The 18,202-nt window shown below is 42.2% G+C and overlaps 1 protein-coding gene across 2 annotated transcripts in view; it reads right to left on the reverse strand.

Moving 5' to 3' along the window:
* The window catches only part of LOC143286829 (trans-1,2-dihydrobenzene-1,2-diol dehydrogenase-like), a 166,928-nt gene that overhangs the window by 108,491 nt on the left and 40,235 nt on the right, over positions 1 to 18,202 (reverse strand). For both annotated transcript variants that reach the window (XM_076594651.1, XM_076594650.1), the window contains exon 2: positions 9,497 to 9,608. In XM_076594651.1, coding sequence (XP_076450766.1) covers positions 9,497 to 9,608 — 112 coding nt within the window. The remainder of the gene's footprint in view (positions 1 to 9,496; positions 9,609 to 18,202) is intronic.

The following is an 18,202-nucleotide window of genomic DNA, read 5'->3' on the forward strand; positions in this document are numbered from 1 at the left end:
ACTCCGACCGGACAATTGACACCAATTCCCGCACCACCTTGGTAAACAGGAAAGGGGCAAGGGACAGACCAAATGGGAGGGCAGAGAACTGGAACACTCTGTCCCTCCACACGAACCTCAGGTACCGGCGGGATGCCGGGTGGATGAGGATATGGAAATAAGCATCTTTCAGATCGATGGACGTCGCCCAATCTCCCCGTTGCATGGTCTCCCGAATCTGTGCCTGTGTGTCCATCTTGAATTTCATCTTGGGGAGGAATCTGTTGAGGGGGGACAAGTCCAGGACTGGTCTCCACCCTCCGGAGACTTTTGGAATCACGAACAACCGGCCGTAAAAACCGGGGCCCGGGTCCGAGAGTTGAGATATCGCCCCTATGAGGAGTAGGTGCGATATCTCTTTCTCTAAGACGCTCTCCTGCTCCATCGAGCTGGGCACATAAGGAGGAGGAGTGGATCTTAGAGGGGGGCGGTCCCCCACCCAAGGGAGCATGTACCCCGACTCTAGCACCGACACAATCCAGTCGTTGAGTCCCAGAGCACGCCACTGATGCGCGTGCCGGGACAAGTTTCCTACTTGGAGGGGCTGAACGACTGGCGGTGCTGAATCGGGGCCCAGTCATTGGGGGTGCTGCCTTCTGGCCTTGGGCATGGCCGGACGGCTTGGACGGCCATGAGGTGGTTTGTTCCTCTGCCGCTGATTCTGAGCACGCCGCTTTGGCTTAGGAGGCGAGGTATATGGAGGAGCCCTGGTGGCGGGTCTCTTCAATGGCATAGAACCCTGGCGCCCCTGGGAGGATTGGGCTAAATATGAGGCCACCTCCCGGTTTGTCTCTGCCCTGTGGCTGACAAAATGCGGCACATACTGGCCGAAGAGGGAGTGCTGCTGTGCTGGGATGGACCGCAGAGCAGCCCTCTCCTCTACTGGAATGTTAGAGAGGCGGAGAACAGCATCCCGCCGCGCTAGCACCGTATTGAAGTGAAGGCTGGTAGCTGCGTCTGCAGCTGCCGTGAGACCCGACGCTACTCGATTGCCAAAAGTGTTTAACCTCGGGTCTGAGAAGAGGCCAGGCAGGCCAGAGGAAGGAGACTCCGTGTCCTGCTGAACTGGACGTCGTTCCCACAGCTCATTGGCTCTGTGGAGGAACGCGTCAAAGAAGGTATAAGCCGTGGACACCTCGAGGAGGCAGCGGCGGGCCAGTTTGTCCCACTCTGCAAATGTCTTAAAGGGAAGAGTAGCTGAGGTGGGGAAGGTGGTGCGCTGTGAGACCAACATCCTGTCCTGCGCGGAGGGCTCTGCTTCCCTGTAGGCAGGGTGGTCCTGTGTGTACCAGGACCACACTCCTCCCTTGGAGGGATCTTTAAGGAACTTGCCTGGGGCAAAAGCCCCTGGGGCAGAGAGTGACTCCCTGCCTGGAGGAGGGATGGAAGCAGCACCCCTGACGGTGCGGGCTGGCTTATTAAGCCACTCCTGAGCCATTTCTGGCACTCTGAGTCGCCTTGTGGTTCTGGAGTTAGAGTCACCTGACCGTAGGAGGGTTAAGGGTGACAAAGTTGCCTGAGGGACTGATTCAGCATGTGTGACCCTATTGGGGAGGGTCAGTTCGAGCTCGGCAAAGTCCGAGTTTGGTTCAGGCTGGTCCCTAGGGAGGCGTGGGCTCCATCTGTCGCATTGGGATGGGGGCGAAGAGTGCTCATCTGCTTGTTCGTCCTCATCCGAAGACAGGGGCTGTCCTTCTTGTTCACAGTCCATCCCCTGCTGGGTGCCATCCCAAGTGGATGTACCCACGGGGGCGTCCTGTGGGCTTTGGTCAGCCCAGCGGGATGAGCTGGGGCGATCCCGAGCAGGGACCCTGGTCTCCTCTGATATGTCCATGACACCTGAAGAGGGTGGGGAGTGTGTGGACCGTAGGTCCAACCATGCTTGGGATGGTGGGTGCCACACCTTCTCAGAGAGAGCGTCCCTGGACGCCAGAGGGACCCACGAGTGCTGTGAGGGGACGAACACCCACTCATCTCCTTTTAGGACCGAGGGCTGGGTAGGTGGGAACAGCAGGCTCCCACGGGCTGAGCGGGGTCCCTCAGCTGCCGTCGGTCCTGAAAAGGAAGCCGTAGTGACCGTGGCGGTCACCTGCGTGCTGACAGAGGACCGATTCGAGGCTGTAGTGTTAATACTGGTCGAGGAGCTCGACCTGCCCGACGAGGAGTCAATCCCTCTTGTCGGGGCTGTGTGTGTCACTCTGTGGTCTGTGCTGGGTTGGGTCCGGTGGGGAGCGGACCAGGAACCCAGCATGCACCATAGGTGCACCCCAGTACAGGTAGAATGGGGGATACCACCCGTGGGCACCAGCCATCCCGTGACCTCAGCCCCAAGGGTCACTGGTGCCTTGACCTCGTTGAAGGGAAAAACCTGGCCAAGTCGGAGGGAGGTCAGGTCCGACTTGGGTGTCAGACAGGCCGAAAGGCCGGCGGTCTGACTGCCCGGAACCGCCTGACACGCGCGGGACTCCCCCAGCAGGGGAGACCGGCCGGATAGCGGGGAGACCTGCAGAGCAGGTTGCCACGCGCCCAGAATCCCCTCCCGTGGGGAGACTGGGGTGGCTTGGCCCGGGGTGGGCTAAGTGGAGGTCCCCCCCCGGAACCAAATGTTTTTCTCCCCCAGGAGGTGGGGGAGGGGGGTCGACCGAGGAGGGAGGAGGGGAAACAGCACTGGGGCCCCTGAGGGCCGTCTCCGTGTGGGGACCCGGGTAACGGCGGGGGGCGGCCTCCCCTTGGGAGTCCGCACCCAGCCGCGAGTTCCCACCACCAAGAGAGGACGTGCTACTCCCCCTTCCACCCGCCTCGCGCTGGGACACTTCGGGAGGTGACGCTCGAATCCCTTTCCCCCCGGTCCCCTTCATGACCGTTTTATCGGGACGAGCGTCCCCTCCGCGATCAGCGTCTGCAGACGCATCGCCGCGGTCCCTATCGGGAGAAATCATGAGCTCCGGGCCTGGGAGAGTCTCTTGGCGAGTATCTCTGCCAGCATCATGATCCCTGCCTTCGTAGGATGGCAAACGAGGCATGGCACCGCGCGTAAGCACCCAGCGAACAATTCGATCCCCTACAGAGAAAGGAAAGACAGGATCGACTCAGAGGTAGAAAAATACGAAGAAATCGAGGGGGCCGAGTCGAAACGAGTACACAGAATGTAAGCCCAATATACATGCAAGCCGCATACAACAAAATAAGGCCAAATGAAAACGCTTAATAGCCAAAGAAAGCGTTAGACGAGACAGAGCGAAAACCTGACAAGATGGCGTGGAGAGCCTTGGCCAAAGGAATGATTCAGCGCTTATAGCTGTTAGAGGCGTTTGATTGGCTAAGAGCGGGCCAGACTAAGAGGGGCGTCTTTTCACTGTTAGCCGCGCGAAATTTGGCCAAACAGAGCAAACCATAGGCCTAGTTTGCATCAGTTTGACATGGTACAGTATATGACACCAAACTTTTGATTTAGCACATACAACTTCTTTTTATATATCCTGATTTATAAGTTGTGTCTTTACTAAAGCTGTATATTTTCTTATTCATTAGTATGCATATCATATTAACAGATCTTCAAAAAGATTAATTACCCCAATGTACACTAGAAATTGCATTGTGTGAAATGACTTATCCACACTGGTATAATATTAGTGCTGAGCTCAAGAACTTCTTCTGCATTCGTGGGCTGCAACTCCCACGTTCAATTGTATGTACACAAGTGGGTTTTTACGTGTATGACCATTTTTTCCCCGCCATGTAGGCAGCCATACTCCGCTTTCAGGGGTGTGCGTGCTGGGTATGTTTTTGCTTCCATAACCCACCAAACACTGACATGGATTACAGAATCTTTAACTTGCATATTTGATCTTCTGCTTGCGTATACGCATGAAGTGGGTTCAGGCACTAACAGGTCTGCACATATGTTGACCTGGGAGATCCGAAAAATCTCCACCCTTTACCCACAAGGTGCCGTCATTGAGATTCGAACCCGGGACACTCAGACTGAATGTCCAAGATTTTAACCACTCGGCTATTGCACCCGTCCAACTCAAGAACAATTTCATTGCTATCGGTGATAATGACAAAACAATCCCGGATGGATATTATAATGTATGTGACTTGAATAAAGAGGTGCTAGTACCAAATAGTGTGGAGTTAGATTTACAATCCCTGAGTGGTTATTTCAGAATAAAGAGTAACAAATCAGGAACTGAACTTAGTGAAGGTCTTTCACAAACTCTGGGGTTTCCCCGGGAAGGAATATGGCCTGGCGAAACAGTAACAGGAGACAAACACCCACATCATGCTATACACAAGATACTTTACGTCCACCCGACCCAAATAAGTTCTGAAAATATTCATAATGGTATGCCTTCTACATTACTGCTCTGTCCCAGTAGAAAATGAGAAATGCGTGGGTGGTTAACAGTAACATTCCCAGCCCCACAGTATAAAAGACTTATGTATGGAGATTTACCATGGTTAACAATTTCTATATCAGATGAAAATAATAATCCTGTTTCAATTGATTATCTGAGTATTACATTACACATAAGAAATGGTTGATCCAGGATGACCAGGAACACATAATATTAAATCGTGCACTACACTTGGTTTGGTTGATCTCAAAGATACACATGGATTTGATGCCCCAGGAACAAAAAAAATCAGTTGTATGCTTTTCTTCTTTCTGAGGGATTGTGCAAAGAAAAGAAGTTATGGGTGGTGTGGGTGGCATCCAAAAATTTAGTGAACTTTCTGACATGAGCGTTGGCGATACTGTTGTTAACAAACCATATCAACATTTCTTTATGTTATAGTGTGTCAGGCGCCTATGGTGGAAGCGTGGGATTTTCTCAGGACACACTGCTCACTGATGGACCCCTCCTTCCTACCTCCCTACTCTTCTCCCCCCACCCCCCTTCTATGACATCTATCCCCACCACCACCCCTCCCCATACTCTCTCTCCCTCCCCCTCCCCTTCCCTTGGCCAAGTGCAGAGGGAGCAAGTTATCAAGAAATACTAAGTAAAGATGGTATCTCCTCTGACCATTCTCTTCCTATACACTCCCCTGCCCTTTTCCCTTCCACTTCCATCACCTCAACCCCGTCCCCCCCCCCACCCCCTCCTTACCCCTCATGTTGATCTCTGGTAGGATGGCATCTGCCTCAGTGGTCAGTGAGGAGCATAGTGTGGTGTGTTTATCATGAGCTGTTTAGAATAGAATCAGGGCTGGGCGATCTTCCCTCCTTCCTTTCCTCTTTTCGTCACCCCTCCCCCCCACCCCCTCCCTCCCCTTCTCCCTTGGCAGTGCCTGGTTCCGTGAGAAAAGTGCGGGATGTGCAAGTCTAGCACTGTTGATCCCAGATTGGTGTGTTAACTTCAACCAATTGGGAACACTCTGTAGTCTAGTAATTCTGTGAGAAAAAGTGGCCGAACCTCAATAAAATTGCAAGAAAATGTGTTTTTTTTAGCTCTACGTGTTCAGAATTTTTCGCTCTATCACCCGTAAAAAAATCGAATATAATTGAACATCAGATAAGATCAGGAAAATTAAATAAAGAAAAATAAATAGGCTGAGATGGAAGAAAAAGCACACCATACTTTTTTGCTTCCGCTGCTTGTCATTCGCGCCTTGGGCAGGCCTGATTTCTCCCCGCACTTTCTCACTCCGTGCAGTGAAACCTGTTTCGTACTTCCCTGGCCGTAGTGAATGTTTTACGTTGATTTGTTGGCAATTAGTGATTCCGGAATAATAAACATACTTATAACTGTCAATTGAATCAGTTACTGAACTGTTGTAACAGTTACCTTGTTCCTAATTTGTATGAAGACAGACAGCACGAAAGTGGTGTTGAAGAAAGGTTCACATGTTGCCTTCGCAAAATGTGGTGTTGAAGTATGGTGAACCATGAGCTTTAAAAAAATATTTTATTGGAGAAATTATAAAATTCAACTTTATTAAGTATTTGTATGTAAAATGGAAACGGGCGGTCATCAAGGCACTTGTGTGATCTGAAGTGACGACAAGCCATTGTCTGGGTTCTAAAAACATTGATTTATTTTGTTTGTGTGTTTGTTTTTTCTATTTATGTATTTATCAATTTACTTATTCATCTATTTGTTTTATCTTTAGTTTGTTAGTTACACATTTATCATTTTATTTTTGTTTATTCATTTATTTATTCTAATTATGAACTGTCTTGTTTGTTTCATTTTATCTATTATTATTATCTTCTTTCGTGGGGGTATTTCAAACAAGTGTGTGTGTGTGTGTGTGTGTGTGTGTGTGTGTGTGTGTGTGTGTGTAAGAAAGAGAGAGAGAGGGAGGCAAAACATTTTGAATTTGAACGCAAAATGTCACCAAATGTGGATATGTGCACACTCACACACATGCACATGCAAAATGTGTCATTCATGTAGATGTTTTGTCCACTGTGACCTGGAAATGTGGAATTCATACATGAGATGTCTATTCTAATGGATTCATCTATGTCAGATTTGTTTTGTTTTTTTAAATCCAATTAATATGTTTGATCATGACCTGGTCTCCATTTGACCTTAAGCTGGTCCTCTTTTCAGCAGTAATAAGTACAGTATCAAAAGAAATCAAACCATACAAGAATATTGATCCTGACAGTCTGTGCACATTGTTAACATGAAAGGCAATGTATAAGCAGAGCGACTTATTCACACAAAGCTGTCTTTATGCGTCTTAAGGTACGTTGCATTTTTGAGATATACACTTACATTTTGCAGACATTCTTTACCAATAAGTATAGATGCAAGTCTGAAGAAAAACATATTGCGATTATTTTGGGATTACACCACTTTTTATCATAGAATAACTGGACTAATTCATAATGTCCATCCTCACAAAGGCTTCCCTCTCAAGTGTTGTTCTTCAGCAGTTGTCACCTGTGCTGGGTTTGAATAATGTATTCCATGACACTCTCTCCATGGTGTGTGTGTGTGTGTGTGTGTGTGTGTGTGTGTGAGTGTGGGGTCAATGTATATATATATATATATATATATATATATATATATATATATATGTGTGTGTGTGTGTGTGTGTGTGTGTGTGTGTGTGAGTGTGCGTGCACGCGCGTGGGGGATAAGAAAATAATAAAGATCATTCTAGTGGTTATAAACATTTTGATATTGAGTAGGTTTATTAATCTTTTTTTTTTCAAAATTATATGAATATTTATGCCAAAAATGGCTCCTCAGATATTCCTGCTGTATATCTGCCTGCCATACATAGTTTTGGTTGCTTGAAAAATAGGGGTGGTGCAGAGCATCTCGGATACTATTACTTGAAAAATTGGGGTGGTCCAGAATCCCCTTGCAGAGCGTGTGTATGTGCACATATGAATATAATTATGTGTGCCAGGGCTATCATGTATATGTGCACATGTTCTGGGGGCTGAGAGTCATTTTGGGGTCAAACTTGTTGGGCAGGTGCTATTGTATTTGGTAGCAAAATTGTGGTAGTGGGGTCAGGTATATGTGCACACATGTGGGGGGTCAGTATATGTGTGTGGGGTCGGGACCCATTTTGGGGTCAAAGGTCAAAGTGGCCAGAACCCCCGGTCCTTATACTACTAAATCCAGCTTTTATTCTAGACTGGCAGAGCCTTTTAATCCTGAATATGCTACACAGAATACATGGACAACACAGAACAAACACATGGTTACCTCAATGTATTTTTGACTCAAAATGAAAGAACAATGAGGCATGAAGAGTGAATGATTAACAAACAATAAAGACTGGTAACTCTCTTCGAACACATGGTACACAACTTCAAGTCAATTCTGCTTAAGCTACCAATTCAGCTAGCACACAGGAAAATAAAAGGTACATTGGGACAAATCAAGACACTTCCAGACACTTCCTTAAAAAACAGGAAGCTCCAGGCTTGACCTTATACCGATCATTTGACATGTGCACACAGCAGCAATGACACAAGAAATGTGCCAACACAAACAGACATTTATTCAAGAGTGACATAGCCTTTTAATCCTGAATATGCTACACAGAATATATGCTACCAATTCAGGTGGCACACAGGTAAATAAAAGGTACATTAGAACAAACCCAGACACTTTCTCAAAAAAGGAAGCCCTGGGCTTGTCCTTATCATATATACCGATCAACTGACATGTGCACACATTGGCAATGACAGAAGAAATGTGCAAACACAAATTAACTTTTATTCAAGACTGGCAAAGCCTTTTAATCCTGAATATGCTACACGGAATATAACGGATATACAGAACAAACACATGGTTGCCTCAATGGGTTTTTGACTCGAAAGAACATGTCAAGGGGAGTAAATGATAAACAAACAATAAAGAGTGGTAACTCTCTTCATACAAAAGGTACGCAACTTCAAGACAATACTGCTTATGCTACAGATTCAGCTAGCACATAGGTAAATAAAAGGTACACTGGAACAAACCCAGACACTTCCTCAAAAATGGAAGCTCCAGGCTTGGCCTTATACCAATCATTTGACATGTGCACATAGCAGCAATGACAAAAGAAATGTGCAAACACTGACAAACTTTTATTCAAGACTGGCATACCTTTTAATCCTGAATATACTACATAGATTCCAAATATTTGGGATCTATCGTGACAGACAAGGGATCAAAACCAGAAATACTGTCAAGAATTGCCCAGACCACAGCCGCAATGACCAAGCTCAAACCCATCTGGAGAAACAGAAAAATCGCCATCAGTTCCAAAATCAGACTGATGCGCTCTCTGGTCATGTCAATCTTCTTATATGCATGTGAATCATGGACCCTCACAGCGGACTTAGAGAGAAGAATAAGAGCTGTAGAAATGAGGTGCTTCCGAAGACTCTAAGGCATCTCATACAAAGACCACATCACGAATGAAGAAGTCAAGAGATGCATCCGCAATGAAATCGGGCCCTATACTGACCTTCAAACACTCGCCAGACAACGAAAACTGAAGTGGTTTGGTCATGTCACACGCTCCTCTGGTCTTGCTAAAACAATCTTACAAGGCACAGTGAGGGGAGGAAGAAGTAGAGGCAGACAAAGGAAGAGATGGGAGGACAACATTCGAGAGTGGACAGGCATGGAGCTGAGAGACACCCTGAGAGTGGCCGAGAGACGCGAGGACTGGAGAAAGGTGGTTGACAAAGCTTTGAAGGCGCCCCAAAGGATTCGGAATCTGAGGGATCGGTGATGGTGACGGTGACTACATAGAATATACGGGCAATACAGAACAAACACATGGTTACGTCAATGCTTTTTTCTTGGCTCAATTTTGTCTTTTAGAAACAGAGAAGAGAGGGGGACATGTCAAAATGAGACAAAGAGAATATCAAGCGGACAGAACTTGGCAACTTTCATTCTTATCTAATAATACACGAACATAAATCAAAATAGGGCATCATAAAAAAGATATAAAGCTCGGATACTATTATATAACTTACCCACATCTGGGTCCTTAGCCAGTTCCTGATAGGATCCATAGGCAGCAGGAATACCATATTTTTCTGCAAATCTGTCAGCACTCTGTTTCTGGCGTCCAGCTACTGCCACCACCTGTCAAACAAACAAAAACATAAACAAACAACATCAAACAGCCATGACAGGGTTTCTCAAGCATCTAAACCAGTTATAAGGATGATAGCAGATGTTCATACACAACTGTAAAATAACAGGCATCTTGAATTACCATCCCTGGGCTCCACACACACTTCTCTCCTCTCCTCAACAGTTTCAGGACATAACATTTTCTTTTTTTTATTAAATCTAATAGATATTTTAATGGTTCCAATACAAATTTGGTCAAATGACCTTAGCAAACATTTCTGTTTGAATACAGTTTTTTGATTATCATTAAATGCAGAGCAACAATAATGGAAACTATCAATATCAGATCATTATTAGCAATCTTTAGACCATACACCAGATCAGTTTACATTACTAATGATAATTATCATTATATCCTTATTATAAGGCCTTTTGAGTGCAGCAAAAAATGCTCATTGCCAAAGAAAGCATTATTCAACATATAAAATAGTATGCGAATAAAAATGTCACAGGTGAACAAGAGAGACAGACAGACAGAGGGAGAGGGAGACTCAGAGAGAGAGAGAGAGAGAGAGAGAGAGAGAGAAAATAAAACAATATCAACTAATGAATAGATAACCTCATATTACATGGAACATGTGATAGAGAACAGCAGGTCAGTAAGGAAGACAAAGTAACATGCACTGTATACATATATATATAAGGATTATGCGCATATCAATAAATCAATACATCGAATTGACAACGGAGCAAATGGCAACTACTGCATGAATATAAAGTTCTACATTTAATAGAAAGAAATGAAAGAACTGAAGAAGCAAACAGAAGTAACATGCATTACAAACCAATGAAATATTAAAAAACAATACTTCAATTCACACACATAAAAAACAGGGGTGCAATATAATATGATGAGGTGGGGAAGTGGGAGGTCCTAGGCAACTGTACACACCAAGAGTCAATCAGTATCAACAAAGCGGACAATACATTAATTAATAATAATTAATAATTATTATATTTATATAGCGCTGAATCTTGTGCAGAGACAAATCAAAGTGCTTTCGCACCAGTCATTCAAACGCATGCATAACTCTAAAACTGGAGAGGGAAAAAAAAGGTGGGAAAGGTAATGTTTTCTGAAGGTAGTAGGGCAGTGGTGTTGTTTAATTTTTTTCTGGGAGTTAGTTCCATAGAGTGGCGCCTGAGTAAACCAAACTGGATTTGAACAAATCAATTCTTGGGATTGGGATATGGACTTTTGGGGGATTCCTTGATGAATTTACAGAGAATTTGTTTATCAGTGTTGGTGGTGCATTTCCTGTCATTATCTTGTGCATTGTTATTCCTTTGCTGTACTCTAATCTGCAGACTAGAGGGAGAATATTCACTTGTTTATAGTCTGAGTCCAATAGGGAAGTATTTTTTAGGAGTATCAGCTTGAGCCCCTGTTTATGAAGATTTGGTAATGGCTTCATGGTGGTCGCACTGGCGGATTCCCATAGTGTTGATGCGTAATCTATTGTAGATTGGATATGTGTTTGAAAAAACAATTTCCGTGAGTGGAGGTCAAGGAAGTCCTTTATTTTGGACAGCTGATGGTTCTTCTGGGCTGTCTTTTTGCAAAGGGAAGTTATGTAAGGAAACCAAGTGAGATTGTTGTCTGACTCCCAGAACCTTATGATCACTAACCTGTTCAATAGGTTCATTGACTCACTTGTGTAAACAAAGTGAGTCTATGTTTTAACCCGGTGTTCGGTTGTCTGTGTGTGTGTGTGTGTGTGTGTGTGTCTGTGTGTCCGTGGTAAACTTTAACATTGACATTTTCTCTGCAAATACTTTGTCAGTTGACACCAAATTAGGCATGAAAATAGGAAAAATTCAGTTCTTTCCAGTCATCTTGTTTAAAACAATACTGCACCTCTGGGATGGGCACAAAAAATAAATAATGAAGCCTAATTATATGCAAACTGCATTTACTGTTATATTTATATTTTTTGTATTCTCTAAACTTGGCACTTTGATCTGATATTCTGACCCAACAACAAGAGCAGTCATTATTATCATTTTCTGTTCAAACAGGAACTTCTTTTGCTGAGCATGGAAGTTTTATTTATTTTGCAAACGTTTTTGGTGCAGATAGTAAAAAAGGGAAATTACTCTGTAATTAATGCTAGGGGAGTTAATTTGCTTTAAACTGATCTTTCTCTTCTTAAACATTACATTTTGAAATTATACTCAATACATAAAATGCTTGTGTGTTTTACTCTCAGTCACAAGTGAGTCTTGAAGGCCTTGCCTCTCTTGTTTTAAAGTTAGATGGAAGGAAATTTATCAATAGTGTTTCGTCTCTTTTGTCTGGTGGTGATCAACATGCATTTTGTTTTTAGTGGATGAAGAGACATGCGGTTAAGTTCAGTCCATTGAATGAGTTCATTAGTACTTTCTTGTAAGTCTTTAGCAAGAGCTAAAGGTATGGGATGTTTAGATTGTTGTATCATCCACAAAGAGTTCGCATGCAGATTTTATATGGAGAGGCAGGTCATTTATGTATGTTGAGAATAGTAAAGGGCCCAAAATAGACCCTTGAGGAATACCATAGTCAAGTGCTGCTAGCACGAAGACAGAGAGACTCAGAGAGAGAGAGAGAGAGAGAGAGATGCACATACATATACATACATACCCACACATACACACATATGTGCACATATACATCCACACACACACACACACACACACACACACATATTCATATCCATACACATACACGCATATATATTTTTTTGTTTTTGTTTAGGTCATTCGATGAATGACAAATGATTAATCCACTTCCTTTCAAAGTCATTTAGTCTCAATTCTACACAATGTGCATACCATTCCAGTTCATTTTGTTTCTTACACTCCTGGTATGCTGGAATAGTAGGTTTGAATTTACTAAATCTACATTTATAGATGTATAAAACTTAGCGAAGAGCAATATGAGATCAAATACGTCTGTTTTTGTTTTCTTGTCTGTGGCAAACAGCACAAATTCTGGATTTAATGTCAGTTCAGCACAGTGTTGACATTTTTCCTTCAACAGTTTTTCAAAGTCAGCCCAGAAACTCTGTGAGCATTGACAGAACCAAAGGTAGTGATCAACCATATTTTTTTAAATGAACAAAAATCACATCTGTCATTTTCCAATATTCTCATTTTCTGTAGCATACTGTTGTATACTAAAATGTTATGACATATTTTGAGCTGGAACCATTCCAACTTTATTTCTTTGATACTTTTTGCTTCTTTTTTTTAAATGCTATCCTCCATTTTATTTCTGAATTCAACTTTATATTCCAACTACCAAAAGACTTTATATCAGACATTTCACCTTTGTTCAAAAGTACATTATATTCTTTAACCTTTATGTACACAAGTTAAGATCTGAAATGCTTTTCTACTTTCATTGCTTTCCATTTTCATATTTTTTGTTCTTTGACTGCTTCTACACAACCATAGTTATCAAGATAATTTACAGTTATATCCTATTTTCAAAAAAAAGTAACATATGTAAGGAAATTTCAACTTTCAACTATGATATCTTTAACTAAAAAGATATTTTTCGCAGTCCAGGAATGAAAACAGAAATCGCTTTTATTAACTTTAAATTTTTCATTATACAAGATTGGTTCAGCTGCAAGTTCCTTCCCCATCTCTAGATTTACACGCTTACTAAAAATTATCGAATGCCACAAATGTATCTTTCCAAAAACTATTACAGTTACTTTTCATAAATCTTTTTGAACCATAAGAGCCTACGTAACGTAATTCAGGACAGAGTGCTCGTAATATTTTTGTCCACTTTCAGTTTGAGTTACCTGTATATAACTTTCTAATCCATGATAGTTTTAAAGCATGTACAAAGGTTTGAATATGTGGTATTCCAATTCCACCATCCTTGATATTCTGGACTGCATATATTTGTTTGAACATGTCTGGTTTCTTATTCCATATAAATTCAAAACACATTTTCTGTAATAATTGTACATCTTTATCAAGGGGATTTGGAAGTAAGATCCATAGGAACACAAGTTTGGACAGTATAAGAGATTTCAAATAAACTATTCTTCCCATAGGAGTGCACAAATGTTCTGACCACACTTCAAGTGTCAGGAAAAAAAAGTGTCCGGATTTTTTGCTTCAGTGTGTGTGTGTGTGTGTGTGTGTGTGTGTGTGTGTGTGTTTGTGTGCGTGTCTGTGTCTGTGTATGTTGAGTGTCAATTTTCTTTGTGTCTGTGTGTGTGTGTGCGTGTGCGTGTCTGTGTCTATAGAGAAATTTGTAACAAAGCTGTACACACATCTTTGTTCGATTTTACTAAGTCAGTTTTTTGAGAGTTGCAATCTGTCTCTTTCCCAGATTGCGAAAATTCTGCATTGCTTTCATCCGCCTTGGCTGACTGAGCAAGCAAATATTATTTTTACATATGGACAATTAAAAAAGAGTGACAGTCCACTCATTATTGCCTGTCGGGCCAAAGAACTGATTAATACACATTTCAAATATTGCCTCTGTGTTTTCACAGATGGATCAATCAGTAGTAACTTTGAAGTTGGGGCCGCTTTTGTAATCCACGAGCTTAACATTAAAAACAAATTCCACTTAACCAAAGGTTGTTCAATTTTTACTGTTGAATTGTTTGCAATTCTGATGGTTTTTCACCTTTTTTTTTAGTGATATGCCTCTTGTGCCTCCAAAAATTCTTATACTATCTGATTCAAAATCAGCACTGATGGCTTTAAATAATCAATCTTCATCTGAATGAGCAGATATTATGTACGAAATTTTTGTATTTAATCCACCAGTTAATTATGTGAGGCTCCGACATTTCACTCTTGCCGGTTCCTGAACATTCTAATCTTTGTGGCAACGAAATGGCTGATTTTTGTGCCAAGGAAGCGGCATCGAACAATTCAGTTTCAATCAATCACAATATTCCTATTTCTGTTTCTGAAGCCTGTATTATTCTTTCAACATATATCTGGAGTTTCAGACAGAAACAGTTCTTAGAAAACTCAAATAAGAAGCTCTGGTGGGATCACTCTCTTCCAGTAAGGAAAGGCACTACTCCCCCCAACCCCCCCACCCCTCCCTTCCACTCCCCAGGATCAATTTCCACAAGAAACTTGACACACAGGCTAAGAACTAATGCACTGTTATGCAGATTTTTGAAACCGTCACCACTATGTATTTGTGTTAAGACCCTTGACATCCCACATTTTTTGCTCAAATGTCCAGATACACATTCACATTTCTAACCCTTTCATGATATGATTACATCCTTTAATCTTCCATTCGCCATGACCAGTGTTTTTCACCCTCACAAAGAAAATGGTTGGTCTCTGACAAAAACCGCAGTTGACCTAATCAAAAGCCATCTAATTGGTCGGTTTTTCTAATTTGTTTCCTCTTTTCTGCAGAGTTTACACTCTGTTTTACTTAATCGAAAGTACGGTTTCATTTTGGGTGATAGCGTCAGATTTACTTGTAGAGCAAAGTTCCCATTATTCTAATTAGTGGAACTGTTCGACACTAACATGTAATATGTCATCTAGATGTGTGTGTGTGTGTGTGTAGGTATGTTAGTGCAACTGTATATGTGTGGGGGTGGGTGGAAGTGTAGGTGAGAGAGAAAGAGTGAGAGACAGTGTGAGTGTGAGTGTGTGTGAGTGTGTGTGTGTGTGTGTGTGTGTGAGGGATAGAGAGAGGGATAGAGCTTGTGCACGTGGGTGTGAACACTCACATGTCTTTGGAATGGGGAAATGAAATCAAATTGTGACTATACAAGTGTACTTGGGGTAGGGGCATGAGGTGGGGGAATTTGAATGGGCGTGTGTGCGCATGCATGGATATATGTAGGGGGGGGGGGGGGATACACGTATGTGAGTATGTGTGCATGTTAAAACATTTTATGAGATAATGATATTAATGAAATTTGGTAAATTGATTTGTTAAATACGTTCTTTTAAATTCATATCATTGTTTTTGTTTTTTGGGGGTTTGGTTTGTTTTTTTGTGTGTTTTTTTGGTTGGTTTGTTTGTGTTTTTTTTTCCTTCTCAAATTAGATTTTCTTTGTGTTGCTCAGTTGATATTTATTCAAATGGTTGCGGAAATGTCAGTACAACAAAAAGTTAATCTGATAATAAATCGTTTCAGTCAGTCAGTCAGTGTCTATGTTGAGTGTCAATTTTGTTTTTAATAACTCCATGATATGTGATGAATCTGTTCTTTCTACTATGCTACTAAAGTACTAAGCCTATTTTTGAAAATTATTTCAATTACAAAGGCAAACTGATTTTGATTTCTTTTTTTTTTTTCTTCTTTTTTTTTTTCTTTTCATTTTGTGCTGATTATAGATCATAAGCAGACTATTCAATGTGAAAAGTTTAATACCACAAGACAGTTTCGTGGATTTTATGTGCCGCATTCTGCTCATCTAAACTTCACATCTATTTCTGGAACCCACGTGAATTAACACATGGTCATGGGCCCGATTTCCAGGGTTAAAACTTAAACACAAAGACAATGTTAAGTAATAATGGGCACATAAATATCTTTATGTATGTATGCATAAACACACACACACACACACACACACACACACACACACACGCACGCACGCACATACACACACACACACACATATATATTAGAATTATATGCATGTGTGTGTGTATACATGTGTGTGTGTGTGTGTAGATCATGAGTGATGCATATCAGAGTTTACATTTGGGCCAACAGCAAAGTGAGAGCTGTATCATCAATGGTTTCTCCAGTCAGTGGGAAACCATTTACAGCTTAAGATAAGATAAGAAAAACTTTATTATCTCCAACAGGAGAAATTTGGTCAGGTGCATTATCACAACATAGACAAGTAAACAACATGGGGACCATAACTGTAAAAGTCAACAACAGCTTTTACAAATATTACGAAGATACAAATGTAATACAAATGTAAAAAATATCTTATACACCGTTTCATACATACATCCACACACTGCATGTAATAACTAGTATTCTTAATGTAAAAACAGAAAGAATTAAAAAACATTATTTTAATATAATTATAAACACAGCCTACTATACTGCACATTGATTATAATAGACATAAGATAAGAATAAAGATACGTTACGGAAAACCGCAACCAGATAATCAGCACACACCCGCACCCACCCACCCCCCACCCACCCCACACACGTGGATTACTTGATTAAACAAGAGTAATAAACATATGTTCTCAAATAAAAGCATTTCACATATTTGCTTTTAAAAACATTGCAATTAATTATTACATCGCAATTATTAACAGAAATATATTTTGAATATGGACGTTAGCATTAGACATATTCCATTGTACATTCATCCTACATATTGCATATTATTCCTCCTACATATTGCACATTCATTATAACCAGTCTTAAAAGCAATGGCAACCAAAGGTATTGAACAACACCACCTCTTCCTGCTATACCAATCACTCGTCCTCAGTGTGATCGACTACGGACTTGGGCTAACAACACCGTCTCAAAGCAACCTCCTAAAATTAGAAAGAGTACAAAATGAAGCTATGAGGCTGATCCTTGGAACAACAAAAGACACGCCCATAGAAACCATGCGATACCTGCTTGACCTTCCTTCAGTGCAGGCCAGAAACAAGTTAGAACAGGTCAAGACCTACTTCAAAGCATTAGAAAACCCTCAAAACCCACTGCATGACGCAGTCAAAGAACCAAAAGGCAGCCGTCTAGGACGAGGAAGATCATGGATGGGGCAAGCAGAAGACACAATCCAGCTAGTATGCCGACTACAAGACCTGAAAGAAACAAAAGAATGGGAGAAAACCCCCAAAAACCTCAACCATCTATTCAACACAGCCATTTCACCCACTCTAGGAAGACATTGTCGGGAATGGCCAGAGGGCAAAACTGATGCGGAAGTGAAGCTGCTCATAGAAGAAAACAGTAAAGAAGAGGACATCATCATATACACAGATGGCTCAGTCACCAAAGACCAGTCTGGCTGGGGATTCACTGCGAAACAAAATGGAAAAACAATTTGGGAAGAGAATGCTGCCTACAAAGTCACAACCTCCAGCCTAACGATGGAAGTTGAAGCTGCGACACATGCCCTCCAGTGGCTATCGTCCATCCATACGCCCGGAAACCAACATGCCATGATTCTAACCGACTCAATGAACCTCATACAGAAAATTGAAAACGGAATGGGAAGCCCAGAGTGGCATAAGGCAATGCACAACTTTCAGATTAAAAAACTCACATGGTCATACTGCCCGGGACATGCAGGTGTTAAGGGAAATGAGCGAGCTGACAGACTTGCTGGTAACGCAACACCAACGAGCGGCCTACATCTAGGAAAATCGGAAATCCTCAGAAAAGTCAAAGAATATCAAAAAGAACAGGTACAAGGCCATCACACCATCGATCGCCTCAAAGAAATAAAAGCAGAGAGAGGGAGCGGTCGCAAGTCTAACATGAAAGGTAGAGCACGATGCTTTGCAAATCAAACAAATATCGGCATCATTTCCAAACCAACATTGCGCAAATTTC

Source organism: Babylonia areolata, chromosome 10 (genome assembly GCF_041734735.1).
Source record: "Babylonia areolata isolate BAREFJ2019XMU chromosome 10, ASM4173473v1, whole genome shotgun sequence".
In the NCBI taxonomy this organism is placed as follows: Eukaryota; Metazoa; Mollusca; class Gastropoda; order Neogastropoda; family Buccinidae; genus Babylonia; species Babylonia areolata.